We start from the raw sequence: 13,778 nt of genomic DNA, 5'->3' as shown, positions 1-13,778 counted from the left end.
AATCTCCCGTGGGATCTACATATCTAGGCAGGACAGCCTTGGCTACAGGGAGACCATGGCTTAAAAACAGAGCAAAACATAAAAAATTTAAAATGAAAAATAACAGGGAGACAGAGTGAATCCAGGAGAGGCCAGGGAGGGAGCAGACGGTCACATCTGTGGACACACACACACACACACACACACACACACACGTCAATGAAGAAAAAACAAAACAACCAACCGTCCAGGAAAGGAAAGGAAAAAGGAAGAGGAACCAGGCAAGGTCAGGGTCTGGAAGCCGGGAGAGAAAGGAGAGGCGGGTGAGAGGGGAGAAAGTTCCCGTAGTCGTGGGTTGGAGGGAGGAGCCCGGGATCCCCGCGGGCCGCCCCGGAAAGAAATACTTGATGGCCTATAAAAGCGCGGATATCGGGACAGTGACAGTCGCTGCCCGGCCATGGCCATGGACCGGAGCACGCTGGATGAAGAGGATCCCACGGATGCAGGGCACCGGCATAATGCACACGCGGCGGATGCACACCCCTCAGACACTGCGCGGCCAGTGCACCCTGCTCTCGGCAAGCTTGAAGAGCACTTCGCTGCTGTTCCGGATCCCGAGGCCCCAGGGCCGCACGTGCCACCCGGTCGTTCCCATCGTTCGCTGCTCTGCGCCCTGGGCGCCGCGGTCCTGCTGCTCGCTGCCACCTGTGTCGCCTCCTTCACCCGCACGTGGACCCTTCCTGCGTCCACCGTCCCCACTCTGCCCAGCCCGGGGCCCCCTGTTGCCCGCAGTGGCTGCCTCAATGCGACGACGTGGCAGGTGAGACACGTCCCACCCCTTTCTTACCCTCTGTAAGCAGCCCTCCGCTCCGACTAAGGGAGGACACCCCATTGACTCTCTTGGGGCTCCCCTTCTTCTAGCACTGGGTGGGAGACCTCGTTTGTAACCTGCATCCCTACTTGTTCTAATATACATGAGGGGTCCGGGAGGAGGATCCCCCAGGGATTACCTTCCCCGCCTACGACTGAGGGCACCCCAATTTGTGGACATAGGGCCCACAAAATCACCCTCTATAGCTGGGAAAAGATACTCCACTGTCTACTCAGGATTCTCTTTGTGTGTGACTAAGGAGTGCGTCCTCCTTTTTCTACCATCCTTTTAGGGTACTAGGAAATCCAGGACGGAGGAGCACCCCCTTTGTTACCCTATGCCCCTAGGGTCTCTGTTCGTCTGGGACCCTTGAGGGCTCCATTCCAGCCTGAGATGCATCCCCTTTTTACCCTGTGCCCTCTGGGGTCCCTATCTGTGTCCCTGGAACAAGATGCAAACCCTTTCTGTAACCTTCACATTCTCCAAAGGCACTTTTACAATTTTGCCTTGGAGCACCAGGGACCACCGATTCCTTTGCTGACTCCTAGAGAGCTTCATTATTCTCCCAGAAGTTGGGGGGTGTTCCTTCACCCTAAGGCCTCTGGGGAGGGGTCCCAGTTCCTCTCCCAGGTCTTGGGGATCCCCCTCCATCCTCTAGGGTTTGTGTGGCTGGGATAGATCAGGGCATTAAATACCTGTGTGTTCTTTGGGTTTGGGAGTGTTGAGGGTTGAGTCCTGCTCAGGGTGGCGTCCCCTGTGAGGAGCCCCATTGTCTGGGACCTGTGGGTGTGTGTGGGAGCTTCAGCCTCTGTTCTCACTCCTATCTTCTTTCTCCCCAGGGTGCTCCAGTGTTTGCCAAGCTGCTAGCTTCTGGTGAGTGTCCTGACATTTTCTCAGCGACCCCTGTCGGGAATTTGAAAAGTGGGGGCTTTGCACCTGTAACTTGTCTGTCCGCAGCTTCCAAGTCACCTCTGTCCATCACCATCACCACTTCAGCCTCTCTGGCTGTGGGAACCTTGATTCCCATCCTGGTGGCTAGGTCTGGGTCTCAGGACTTGGAACCTCTCACCTTCAGCTTGGCCTGGGAGACTCCAGCTCTCTCAATCCCAGGGCTTTCTCTTCCTTCCCCTTCCTGTCCAGTCCTTTCTCCCTTCCCTCTATGTAGTCCAGGCTGGACTTCAACTCCCTATGCAGCCAGGCTGACCCTGAACTCTTGATCCTCCTGCCTCTACCTCCCAGTGCTTTTTTTGAGACAGGGTCTCTCTGTAGCCCCAGCTGGCCTAGAGCTCACTGTGTAGACCAGGCTGACTTTGAACTCATAGAGGGACCTGAGATCAAAGGCTTCTGCCACCCACACTTGGTCTCGTGTCATTCCACGTTGGTTTCCTTGAATTTGTGTTCCCTCTGGGTCACCTTTCTCCTCCCTCAGCGTTCCTCAATTCTGTCCCCTCCTCTCCTCCCCAAGTCCCACAGTCCCACTTCCCCACATCCACCTTCTTGGCATCCTACCATCCTCACAACCCACTCCTTTTCTGGTAGAAGCATCTTTGAAGAACGGGACCCTGAGTTGGTACCACGAAGAGGGAATCCGCAATGTTCACCTGTCACCGGGTTTGAGGTATGACAAAGCCACACAAGAGCTGGTGGTGCCTGAGGCTGGCCTCTACTTCGTCTTCCTAGAACTGAAGCTGAGTCCCACACTGTCCCCAAACACAAGCCGCCGGGTGCGAGGCCAGGTCTCCCTTGTTCTGCAACCGCAGCCTCCAATAGCTGACCTGCACAACCCTGCCCTGACTGTGAACCTGTTTCCGTCCTCCATGGAGGCCTCTGTGGTTGCAGGTTCCTGGAGTCACCTGCTGTACCTACGGGAGGACCACCGGCTCAGTGTGGGTCTGAGTGCCCATCTGCATGGAGCAGATGGGGCACACAAATCTTGGGAGCTGTCTAAGCTCAGTACCACCAACTTTGGACTCTTCTGTGTGAACCCCCAAATCCCAGTGGAGCTAATGTCTCCATGAAGGCTGGACATGCCTGCTGCCAGCCTTTCCCTTCCATGTGATCCCCCCACTGAGACCCCGAGCTGCTATTTCTCATGGGGCCCAAGCAGGGGTATCGCCTCCTTCCCAGGACTCTGTCCACCTCCTCCTGCCCCAAGCCGGACTCTATTTATTGTGAGCCTAGGCTCAAGCTATATTATTTCATTTATAGCATTAGCTACTCCTTGGACAGGTGCTAATGAGAAATGGGTTAAAAAAAAGGTTCTGAGAGAAGAATCTTTATTTATATTAATATTCAAGAAATAAATGTATTGAGAAACAAGTTCTTTTCATTTTTATTATTTTTGGTTTTTACCTTCAGTTTTTGCATGTCAATAGGTGAGTATGCAAGCATGCATGTTTTTGCATACAACACCTGTATAAAAAGGCAGACTTTGCACTTGTAATTCCAGAGCTTGGGGATGGGGACAGGTGGATCCCTGGGGCTCATTGGCCAGCCAGTCTAGACAAATAGGTGAGCTTCAGATTCAATGAGAGACCTTGCCTCAAAGAAGAATATCTAGGGGCTGGAGAGACAGCTCAGAGATTAACACTGACTGCTCTTGCAGAGGACCCAGGTTTGGTTCTGAGCACCCACTTGGTGGCTAACAACCATATGTAACTCCAGTTCCAGGGGATCTAATGTCCCTGGATCTAATGACTCAGGTCCTCATGCTTGTGAGGCAAGCCTTTAACTGATTGAGTCATCTTTGCAATACCCACCCCTTTTTTAAGACAGGGTCTCCTGTATACAGACCAGGCTACATAGCCTAGGGTGACCCTGAACTGCTGATCCCTCTGCCTCTACCTGAGATGACAGGAGTGAGCTAGGCAAGCGCTCTAGCACACCCCTTTGTCCTAGCTCCCAGGTGCCATCTGAGTTTCTGTGAGCCCACCTGTGAATAAGCCAGGAAAAACACAAATGAAAAACGAAAACACCCAGCTTTGGCAAAGCTAATGATCTATTGTTTTCTTGCTTTTTGATGTGGAAGTCTAGGATTTCTTACATGGCAGAGTTGGTGTCTAGGTGTTATTAGACCAGGAGACAGAGCCTGTAGGAGCAAAATAGCTACAGACAAGGGTGTAATGAGGAAGAATTTAGTAAATAAATCAGCCCCATGGTTGTCTGTCCAGGAGTTCAAGGTCATCCTGGATCTATCTATCTATCTATCTATCTATCTATCTATCTATCTATCTATCTATCTATCATCTATCTATCTATCTATCTATCTATCTATCTGTATCTATACCTATCTATCTCACATATAGGTACATATACATATAGGTATATGTATATAGTGACATGAAGGCCATCCTGGGCTACATGAGATCCTGTCTTCAAAACACATGCACAAAACAGACAAAAATCCAGCAACCAGAAATGCCACAAATCAGCCTGACAATTGCAATTTAAACACTCAGTAAGTAGAGGCAGGGAGGATCAGGAGTTCAAGATCATCTTCAGCTACAAAATGAATTTGGGGCCAGTCTGGGCTACAAAGGATTCTGTCTCAAAAAAGAGAAATAGCTGGGTGAGGTGGAGCACACCTTTAGTCCCAATACTTGGAGGCAGAGGCAGGTGGATCTCTGTGATATCAAGGCCAGCCTGGGCTACATAAGGAGTTCCAGGCCAGCTGGAGTTACAGGGAGACCTGTCTCAAAAAAAACCAAGCAAGCAAGCAAGCAAGCAAGCAACCAACCAACCAACCAACACCCCCTCCAAACCCCAAACAACAACAAACAAACAAACAGACATATAACTAATTTTGCAATCTGGGGATCCTGGGATGCTGGGAGCTAGGTTCCTCCCATGTCTGAGGCACCCCAGTAACTGAAGCCTGTGGGTGATATAAACCAGGTCTCAGACTGGGGGAAGGGGGCCAGTGAACACAGCAAAGCATTTGTAAACTCTGCATCTCTGAAATGTGCATTTCCTCTGTTCTGGGTGAGTCATCTGAATTCAAACCCACAGCTACCCTGAACCTCAACAGATTTTCTTTTTTAAAAAAGTTTCCATTTCAGTTTCTAATTCTGCACTTCAGGCTACTTACCCAGCTTGCTTTCTCGAAGTGGAAATATCTTTGTGCGTCCCAACTTGGTGGATTCTGTATTTAACAGTGACGTCACCACAGGACTTTAGCGTTGGGCAGAGCAGAAATGGCCAGGTGCTGTACCAGATGGGCTTTGAATTTCAAGGTGAGTCTTTTCAGCAACCCAGAGACTAGGGAGTGGAAGAAGGTCAAGTTTAAAGTTTTAAAATTATTTATTTAGGGCTGCAGAGATGGCTCAGCAGTTAAGAGCACTGACTGCTCTTGCAGAGGACCTGGGTTCAATTCCTAGTACCCACATGGTGGCTACGAACCGTCTTTAACTTCAGTTCCAGGGGAATCTGAAGCCCTCTTCTGACCTCCGTGGCATTGCACAACACGGGTGCACTCACATACATGTAGGCAATACACTCATACACATGAAATAAAAGTAATACATAAAATATTTTAAAAATTATTTATTCATTTATTTATTTTTGTATGTGCACGAGTGTTTTGCCTGCATGTGTGCAAGTGCAGTGACCTCAGAGGTCAGAAGATGGTGTCTGATCCCCTGTGACTGGAACTATAGAGGGTTGTTAGCTGCCATGTGGGTGCTGGGAACTGAACCTGAGTCTGCAAGAGTGCTCTTAACCGCTGAGCCATCTTTCCAGACCGGGGTTGAGTGTTTTAATACCAACAATTTAGCAAAGAAGTTGTGCAGGTCACTGACATGCACGTGAGCTAACCCTCCTCCCCTCATTGTCACCATTAAATTTTATTTATTTTTGCTTTTTGAGACAGGGTCTCCCTGTAGCCCCAGATGCCCCAGAACTCACTATGTAGACCAGGTTGGCCTTGATCTCATAGAGATCTGCCTGCCTCTGCTTCTATGCCCAGCCCTTAAATTTTATCTAATCTTGTGAAAGCAAGCCTAGGCTGGAGCTGGAGCTCAGTGGTGGGAGGGCTTGCCTAGTGTGCATGAAGCCTTAGGTTTCAGCTCCAGCACTGAATACATTCTTGTAAAAAAATAATATATACAGGGCATGGTGGCACATGCCTTTAATCCTAGCACTTTGAGCTGGGGCTACAGGGAGACTCAGTCTCAAAACAAAAACAACAAAAATATATGCATATATATATAAATCTATATTTGCATAAGAAAACAGTATTACAGTGTTTTGTTCTGTCTCTGTCTCTGTCTCTGTCTCTCTGTCTCTGTCTCTCTCTCTGTCTCTGTCTCTCTCTCTCTCTCTCTCTCTCTCTCTCTCTCTCTCTCTCTCCAGGCCTGGAGTTGATGTCCTGGTATCTCTATTGTTCTCTATCTTTTGTTGTTGTTGTTGCTGTTTGGCTGGCTTAGAACTCATTGTGTAGACCAGACTCACAGAGTTCTGCCTGACTCTGCCTCCTGAGTGCTGCAGTTGAAGGTGTTCACCAGCACACCCAACTATGGTGCACATTTTAGAGTTGCCTAGCATCCTTGATCAAGTGCCTTGATTTCTCTTGGCTTAGTGTCTACCATGATAAATCTCAAAGTTGATCTCTCTGTCATGGGCTTTTAGGAACATTAAGATAAGAGGTTTCATGACAGTACTTGGCGCTTACCTAAAACATGGAGGTTGTAATTATTGGATTAATAAGACCCTGGAGGGACAGTTTCAAGAGTTCCCAGCAACACGTGCAAAAGTCCAGAGGTGGAGGGCGGGGGCGGGGTAGGGGGAGCTGAAAGATCAGGTACGTTTGCAGATGTCAGCCCCAAACCTTACGCAGTACAGGACTGCCCTTCGACAGACAGACACCATCTTCCTGAGCTCAACTGAACCCGATTCCATGTGGCCACACTGGGAAGAGCTCCACAGCTGGGCTTGTTGACTGATGACCCAAAATTGAAGTAGAGGCAGGGAGGGTCCTGGAACCCTCACTTGAGTACCTAGCCACACTCCCAATCTGTGGTGGGCAATCTGGCCCTAACTGCATGCTGCCTAGGGGAAGGGTAGAGCATGTATACTGAGGAACACTAAGGGAGGAGCTCCGGCTGCTTGGATATGGGGAAGCCATCATCCATGCTGGGTGAAGGCTTTTTGGTGCAGCCTTAGTGGGGAGCACTCACATTCCTGTAAGTAAACCCTCACCCATCACTCAGTAAGTGGTAACTGGTTTCCCAGAGTGTACTTTGGTGGAATATTACCTTGGTTTGTCCTTGGGACCAAGGGAGGAAGGGGTGTTGCTTATGCTGAGGAATTTTAGCACCACCTTATCATAAAAGATGAAGCTGGGGCAATGGTTCACTAAGTAAAGCACTTGCTGGAGGCAAAGCGTGAGGAGCCGGGTTCGAATCTCTAACACTCATGTGAAAAGTCAGGTGTGGTGATGGCCTGTCTGAAGGGATGGGTATATTCTAAAGAGACATTTGTGCTTCCCTCTTTGGGTAATGGGACTATTTAAAGAATGGAACTCAAGAAATTAGTATTTCCCCAGGAATCTCCTGCAGAGAGGAACTGGCTGAAGTCCCAGGGTCACTAGTGGAGGAACTCGTCTCCTGAAAAAGATTTACAACTGGTGAGATGACGTTGAAGAATCGGGATCCCAGAGGTGATGGGCAGGACCTCAGCATGGCTGCCTGTTTAGCTAAGCATGCTTCGGCCCTTCTACTTGAACCCTAACCCTCACGTTAGGAGCCCCCTCCCAAAGGTGGACTGGGAGGGTGACAAAGAATATTTTTGTTCCTCTTCCCAGTATGTGTGGCCACATTGATGAAATCTCCCTTGCCTGTTTTTCAATATTAATTTGGCTTATTTATTTAATATTATTATTATTATATTTATTTTTTTTTGAGATATAGTCTCCCTGTAGCCCCAGCTGTCCTAGAACTCACTATGTAGACCAGGCTGGCCTTGATCTCACAGAGCTCTGCCTGCCTCTGCCTCCTAAAGTGCTGGGATTAAAGGCATGCCCCATCATGCCCTACTTTTTTAATTGACTTATTGAGGAACAGAGGCTGAACCTGGCTTGTTGGGACACAGGTTGTGATCCCTAAGCCAAGTAATTTGTAATTACAGGCTGGAGAACTGGTTCAGTGGTTAAGAGCACTGGTTGCTCTTGCAGAGGACATGGGTTCGGTTCCCAGCACCCATGTGGTAGTTAACAACCATCTGTAACTCCAGTTTCAGGGAATCTGATGTCCTCTTTTGGCCTCTGAGGGCATTAAACTCATATGCACGTGTGTGCATGCGCGTGCACACACACACACAATTAAAAACAAAACAGCTGGACATGGTGGTACACACACACACACAGAGGAGTGCCACACAGATCAAACATCTGGCTAGCCTGTTGGAAGATTGCTTAGGTAAAAGGAAGAGTTTGAAAGGGGTGCAGGAAAGAGAACTGGAGGCCGACACCCATGGAAGAGGCCATGGAATATTCCAGAAGAGGGATGATAGTCAAATGCATGGATTGTCGCAGTGAAGATGGAGAGGCAGTAAATGGATGACAAGAGCTGGGTGAAGTCAGTTATGACGTGTGTGTCATCCCAGCACTTGGGAGACTGAGGCAGGAGATCCAGTCCATCTTGGGCTACATTGCAAGATCTTATCTCAAAAATCCATCTGTGTGCTTGCCTGGCATGCTCAGGGCTCTGGGTTTCACCCTCAGTACTAAAGAGAAAAGAGATCAGAATGCCAGGGAATGTCTTCCGCAAAGGAAGTAAGAAGTTGTGGTCAGGAATGTTCGCTACAACCGAGAGTCAGTTACCAAGAGAACTGAGAACTCTGACCAGGTTTGATCACGAGGCCGGAGGTGGTTTTTTGAAGGTTCTCCTCTCTGCCCTGAGTGGATGTAATTGCATCATGGGAGCTCCAAAAAGTAGCTACAAGTGAGGAACTTGAGAGAGCACACAGCCTGGTTTATTTATCTCTGGTGTGCTGAAGATCAGATCTGCAAGGCATCCTGCACTCTAGACAAGTGCTGACCCCTGAGCCACGCCCCCAGCCCCTCACTGGGGTATTCTAGGCTGTCAGTCTACCCTGAGCCACACCCCCAGCCCCTCACTGGGGATTCTAGGCTGTCACTACACCCCTGAGCCATGCCCCCAGCCCCACACTGGGGATTCTAGGCTGTCACTCTAGCCACGCCCCAACCCCTCACTGGGGGATTCTAGGCAGAGGCTCTACATCTAAACCACATCCCCAGCCTCCTTTGTACTTTTCTTTTTGGGGGTCTGAGTTGCCCAGGCTGGCCTTGAACTTGTGATCCTCATGCCTCATCGTCCTGAGTAGTGGGGTTGCCCTTGACGATTCTTTGTGGTGCGCTTAGGGATCTCTCACACTGCACTCCTCGTTACTGCTGTGAGGCCCAGTCCAGTTGTTGGTGTTGTGCACACTTACACTAAGGATGAAGTGTGACTTCTTTCTTTGTTGACATGCCCAAAGTGATCAACCGACCTTGACTTCCGCTTCTGAGGAATCACTGTGGTTTTTATGCTGTATTTGTCCCTCTGTGAACTTAGAGACCAATGGAGCTGCAGGACACAGTGGCAGGAAGCAAAGCATGTCTCCTGGGGCACAGGGACCTTTTGTGAACTGTGTGGCTTTCATTTCCAACTTGGAGGTAATGCCTTTCTAGAACATTCCTATTCCCACACAATCCCAATCAGATTTCTCTCTGGTGACCTGGAAAAATCATGGAGTATAACTCCTTTCTCTTTGGTCACACTTTGGAATTCCTTTTGAGTCTCTGACACTCAGTTCTAGATGCAAAGATCTAGTATTAGAAACTACGTGAGGGGCCAGCGAGATGGCTCAGCAGATGAACAGCTTGTGGTACAACTGTGAGGGCTGGAGTTCAAATACCCAGCAAGAACATAAGTGCTAGGTGAGGGTTCATGCCTGTAATTCCAGGACATGGGAGGTGAAGACAGAGGATCCCTTGAGCAAGCTGCCTGGCTAGACCAGCCAGATGGGCAAGTTCTGGGTTCAAGTGAGAGAGCCTGCCAATGTATAAAGCAGAGAGTGGTGGAGAGTGATGCCTGAGGTCAACTCCCAGCCTCCACACATGTGCACACACACACGCCACCTGCACATATACATGTACCGACACATATGTGACCATGCATATACACGCATGCAGTTCACACAAACATGCGAAAACATAGAAAGCAGAGGAAAATATAAAAATATTTAACTGAATTGTGTTCTCATGATTTGGGACAAATAGAATTTGCAAGCAAAAAGTTGGTCCTTAAAAATATTTTTAAAGGGGCCAGGCAAGTGGTATATCCCTTTAATACCAATACTTGGGAGGCAGAGGCAGGCAGATCTCTGATATTGAGGCCAGCCTCATCTACATAGTGAGTTCCAGTCCAGCTGGGGCTTCAGGGAGACCCTGTTTCAACAACAACAACAAGAACAAAAAAACCCAAAGAACAAAGTCCAAAAAGCAAAGTGGGGGATCTGGAGAGATGGCTCAGCAGTTAAGAACACTGGCTGCTCTTGCAGAGGACCTGGGTTCGGTTCCCAGCACCCACATGGTGGCTAACAACTGTCTGTAACTCTAGTTCCAGGGGATCCAATGCTCTCTTCTGACCTTTGCAGGCATTGCACCACATGGGTGCACTTACACACATACAGGCAAAACACTCAGACATATAAAATAAAAAAACAAAAACAAAAACAAAAACCACAAAGTAGGGGCTGGAGAGACTCAGAAGATAAGAGCACTAGTTGCTGTTGCAGAGGACCCAGGTTCAGTTCCCAGCACCCACATGACAGCTAACAACCATTTGCAACTCTAGTTCCAGGGGATCTGACATTCTCTTCTGGCCTCCCTTGACATTGCACCCCATGTGGTACACTTACATACATGCAGGCAAAATACTTATACACATAGAACAAAAGTAAATAAATAAAAACAACAAGCAAAGAAAAAAGTTGGATAGCTCCTGAGGAACCATGCCAAGGTTGCCCTTTGGCCTCCATATGCATGTGTGCACATGTGTATGCATACACAGAAAGATTTTGTGCAACATACTAAGGGCTGGTGGTGTAGCACTTGAGAGGCTGAGGCAGAAGGACTGTTCTGAGTTTGATGCCAGCCTGGGCTACAGAGGGAGACTATTTTTCAAAAACACAGAAAATGGGTGGGGATGTAGCATAGTGGTACAACACTTGCCTAGCATGTGTCGGGCTCTAATTCCCAGTGAGAAAAATAGATAATGTAAAAGATTTTGTGGGATTTATTTTGGACTTGCTAGAGAGCTGTGGTTTATGTTTTAGGTTAATACTGTGTTGCTAATTTCTTAAAAATTAATTTATTTTGGGTCTGGAGAGGTGGCTCAGTGGTTAAGAGCACTGGGTGTTCTTGCAGAGGACCCAGGTTTGATTCCCAGCACCCACATGGTGGCTAACAACCAACCAGTTCCAGGGGATCTGATGCTCTGTCTTCTGACCTCTGTGGGCACTGCATGACATGGGTGCACCTACCTACATGCAGACAATACCCTCATAAAATAAAAATAATAAATAAAGTACAAAATTATTTTTATGTTTGAGTGTTTTGCCTGTGTGTATGTAAATGCACCTATGTGTGCAATACCTAAGGAGGCCAGAAGAGGGCATCAGGTCCCTGGAACTGGAGTTATAAACGGTTTCATGGGACATTTTCGTAATGGAGACATTGGGGGGCCATGTGTCCCTGTGTTTTCATGGGGTTGTTCCATGATGGAGACATTTGGGGCCATGTGTCCATGTGTTTTCAATTTCTTGCTTTTTGATTAAGTGGCCTCTTTTAAAATCAATTTTAACCTGGGAAAATTAAATGATCAAATCAATTATATCTCTTGTTCATCACTGGGGAGGCTGAGGCAAGAGGACTGCTATGAGTTTGAGACCAGCTTGGGCTACATAGTGAATTCTAGGCCAACCAGATCTACAGCAAGATCCTGTGTCAAAATCTAAAATTGTTGTTTTCAGAAGTATGTGCATATTTTGGAAGACACATGAATAGCAATATTTATAGTGACATTGTTCATTCACAGGGTAAAACCTGGAAACATTAAAAATGTCCATACACTGGGAAATGAAAACGGAACCAACTCCTGTCAGGATGGTGAATGACCATGGAAAAGGGAAAGACCAACCACATGTGAAAGGGGCCAGGATGGAGCTCAGTTGGCAGAGTGTGCACATGGCAGGCAGGGAGCCCTAGCTGGGTTCATCCCCAGTGCACATAACCAGGCATGGTGGTGCACATCTGTCTTCCAAACTATCTGGAGGTGGAGGCAGGAGGATCAGGAGTTCAGGGTCAGCCTCTGCTACATAGTTAAAGCTACATATCCTCAGCTTGGGCTACTTGAGACCCTGTCTCAAAACAAAAATAAAGCCCAAAATATCAAAAACAAAACCCAGAAACCCTCAGCTGTTATCGGTGGTGTATCCCTATAATCCCAGTGCTTGGGAGGCTGAGGTAGGATTACCATGAATTGAGGATGGCCAGGGCTATATGAGACCCTGCCTTAAAAACGAAACAAGCCAGGTGTAGTGGTGCACACCTTTAATACCAGCACTTGGGAGGCAGAGGCAGGCAGATCTCTGTGGGATTTAGGTCAGCCTGTTCTACATAGTGAGTTCCAGGCTAGCTGAGGCTACAGGGAGACTCTGTCTCAAACAAACAAACAAACAAAAAACAAGACAACAAAACCAAATTAAAAAAAAAAACTCAAATAACAACAATCCTTTTTCATCATAGTCCCTTCTCCCTGGATTTACTACCAAAAGAATGTACCCCATCATGTTGGTGCATGCACTTGGGATGATGGGGAATAAGACTACCCTCTGATAAACTTTTCCTCTTCTATTTCTCTATAGCTCCTTCTCTTCCTCTCCCCTCTCCATTCCTTTCTCCTTCCCTGCTTTTCTTCTTTTTTACTTTTCTGAGACAGGATTAGGTAGTGCATGTGCATGCAGAAGTCAGCTTTCGCTGTCCGTCCTCAGGAGCTGTCCACCTTGTTTTTTGAGACAGGGTCTCTCCCTGGGACCTGGGGCTCACTGGTTTGTCTAGGTTGTCTGGCCAGCAAATTCTAGGGACCCTTTTGTGTCTGCCTCCCCAGTGTTGTTGGGTAACCAGCCGATGCTACCCTGCTGGGCTAGTCACATAGATGGGGGGGGCAACTCAGATTTTCATGCTTGCTTGCTAAGTACTTTAGCAACCCAGTCATGTCTCCAGCTTTGATGACTGGTTTTGGTTGTCACCTTGACTTGGATAGAGAGGGGTGCTTATGAAACACTTCTAGGTATGTCCGCCAGACCTGGTTTTGGAGGAGACTGAGGTGTATGATCAACATTCTGAACAGGGAAGGCCAGCCTGGAATGTGGGTGGTACTGTCCAGGAGGAAGGAAAGCAAAAGAGGAAGAAAAGGGGAGTTCTCATATGCAGATGTTCAACTCGTGGGGGTGTAATTCAGAGGTGGAGTGACAGCCTAGAGTCCCCAGTGAGGGGCTGGGGGCGTGGCTCAGGGGTGGAGTGACAACCTAGAATCCCCAGTGAGGGGCTGGGGGCGTGACTCAGGGGTAGATTGACAGCCTAGAATCCCCAGTGAGGGGCTGGGGGCGTGGCTCAGGGGTAGAGTGACAGCCTAGCATGTGCAAAGAAAGAGTCTGGGTACTAGCCACAGCTCTGCAAAAATAAGTATATGAAAAGATAAGTCTAGTAGTAATGAGTAATTCCAGTGACTTAAGACAATCAAGTCTCTATTGAAACAATGTGTGTTAGTCATGATTCCTGCAGGAATGGAACTAGCTGAGTATTGCTAATTATCAGAGGGGATTTATTAGATTGCTTCACAGAGATGGAACCATTCCATAATAACCA

At 48.1% G+C, this 13,778-nt stretch overlaps 1 protein-coding gene across 2 annotated transcripts; it reads left to right on the top strand.

Moving 5' to 3' along the window:
* Positions 1-320: 320 nt before the first annotated feature.
* On the top strand, positions 321-3,154 carry Tnfsf9 (TNF superfamily member 9). Of its 2 annotated transcripts, XM_029565489.1 has the most exons (4): positions 321-799; positions 1,690-1,723; positions 2,390-2,468; positions 2,690-3,154. In XM_029565489.1, the coding sequence occupies exons 1-4, from the start codon at positions 437-439 to the stop codon at positions 2,796-2,798; spliced, it is 585 nt and encodes a 194-aa protein (XP_029421349.1). In that variant the 5' UTR covers positions 321-436; the 3' UTR covers positions 2,799-3,154. The 2 variants fall into 2 exon arrangements, with proteins under 2 accessions (XP_029421349.1, XP_008835458.3); XM_008837236.3 differs by having other exon boundaries at positions 2,390-3,154.
* The last annotated feature ends 10,624 nt before the right edge of the window (positions 3,155-13,778 follow it).

Source organism: Nannospalax galili, unplaced genomic scaffold, assembly GCF_000622305.1.
Source record: "Nannospalax galili isolate Female #2095 unplaced genomic scaffold, S.galili_v1.0 scaffold77, whole genome shotgun sequence".
Taxonomy (NCBI): domain Eukaryota; kingdom Metazoa; phylum Chordata; class Mammalia; order Rodentia; family Spalacidae; genus Nannospalax; species Nannospalax galili.
Note: the sequence above shows the minus strand (reverse complement) of the source record. Positions and strands in the feature narration are given on the sequence as shown.

What these genes read in the sequence shown, in the direction of transcription:
- Tnfsf9 (XM_008837236.3), top strand. Translation starts at nt 437, where the DNA reads ATGGCCATGGACCGGAGCACGCTGGATGAAGAGGATCCCACGGATGCA. An exon ending in TCAATGCGACGACGTGGCAG is followed by an intron (nt 800 to 1,689) that starts GTGAGACACGTC and finishes CTTTCTCCCCAG; the next exon opens with GGTGCTCCAGTGTTTGCCAA. An exon ending in TGCCAAGCTGCTAGCTTCTG is followed by an intron (nt 1,724 to 2,389) that starts GTGAGTGTCCTG and finishes CTTTTCTGGTAG; the next exon opens with AAGCATCTTTGAAGAACGGG.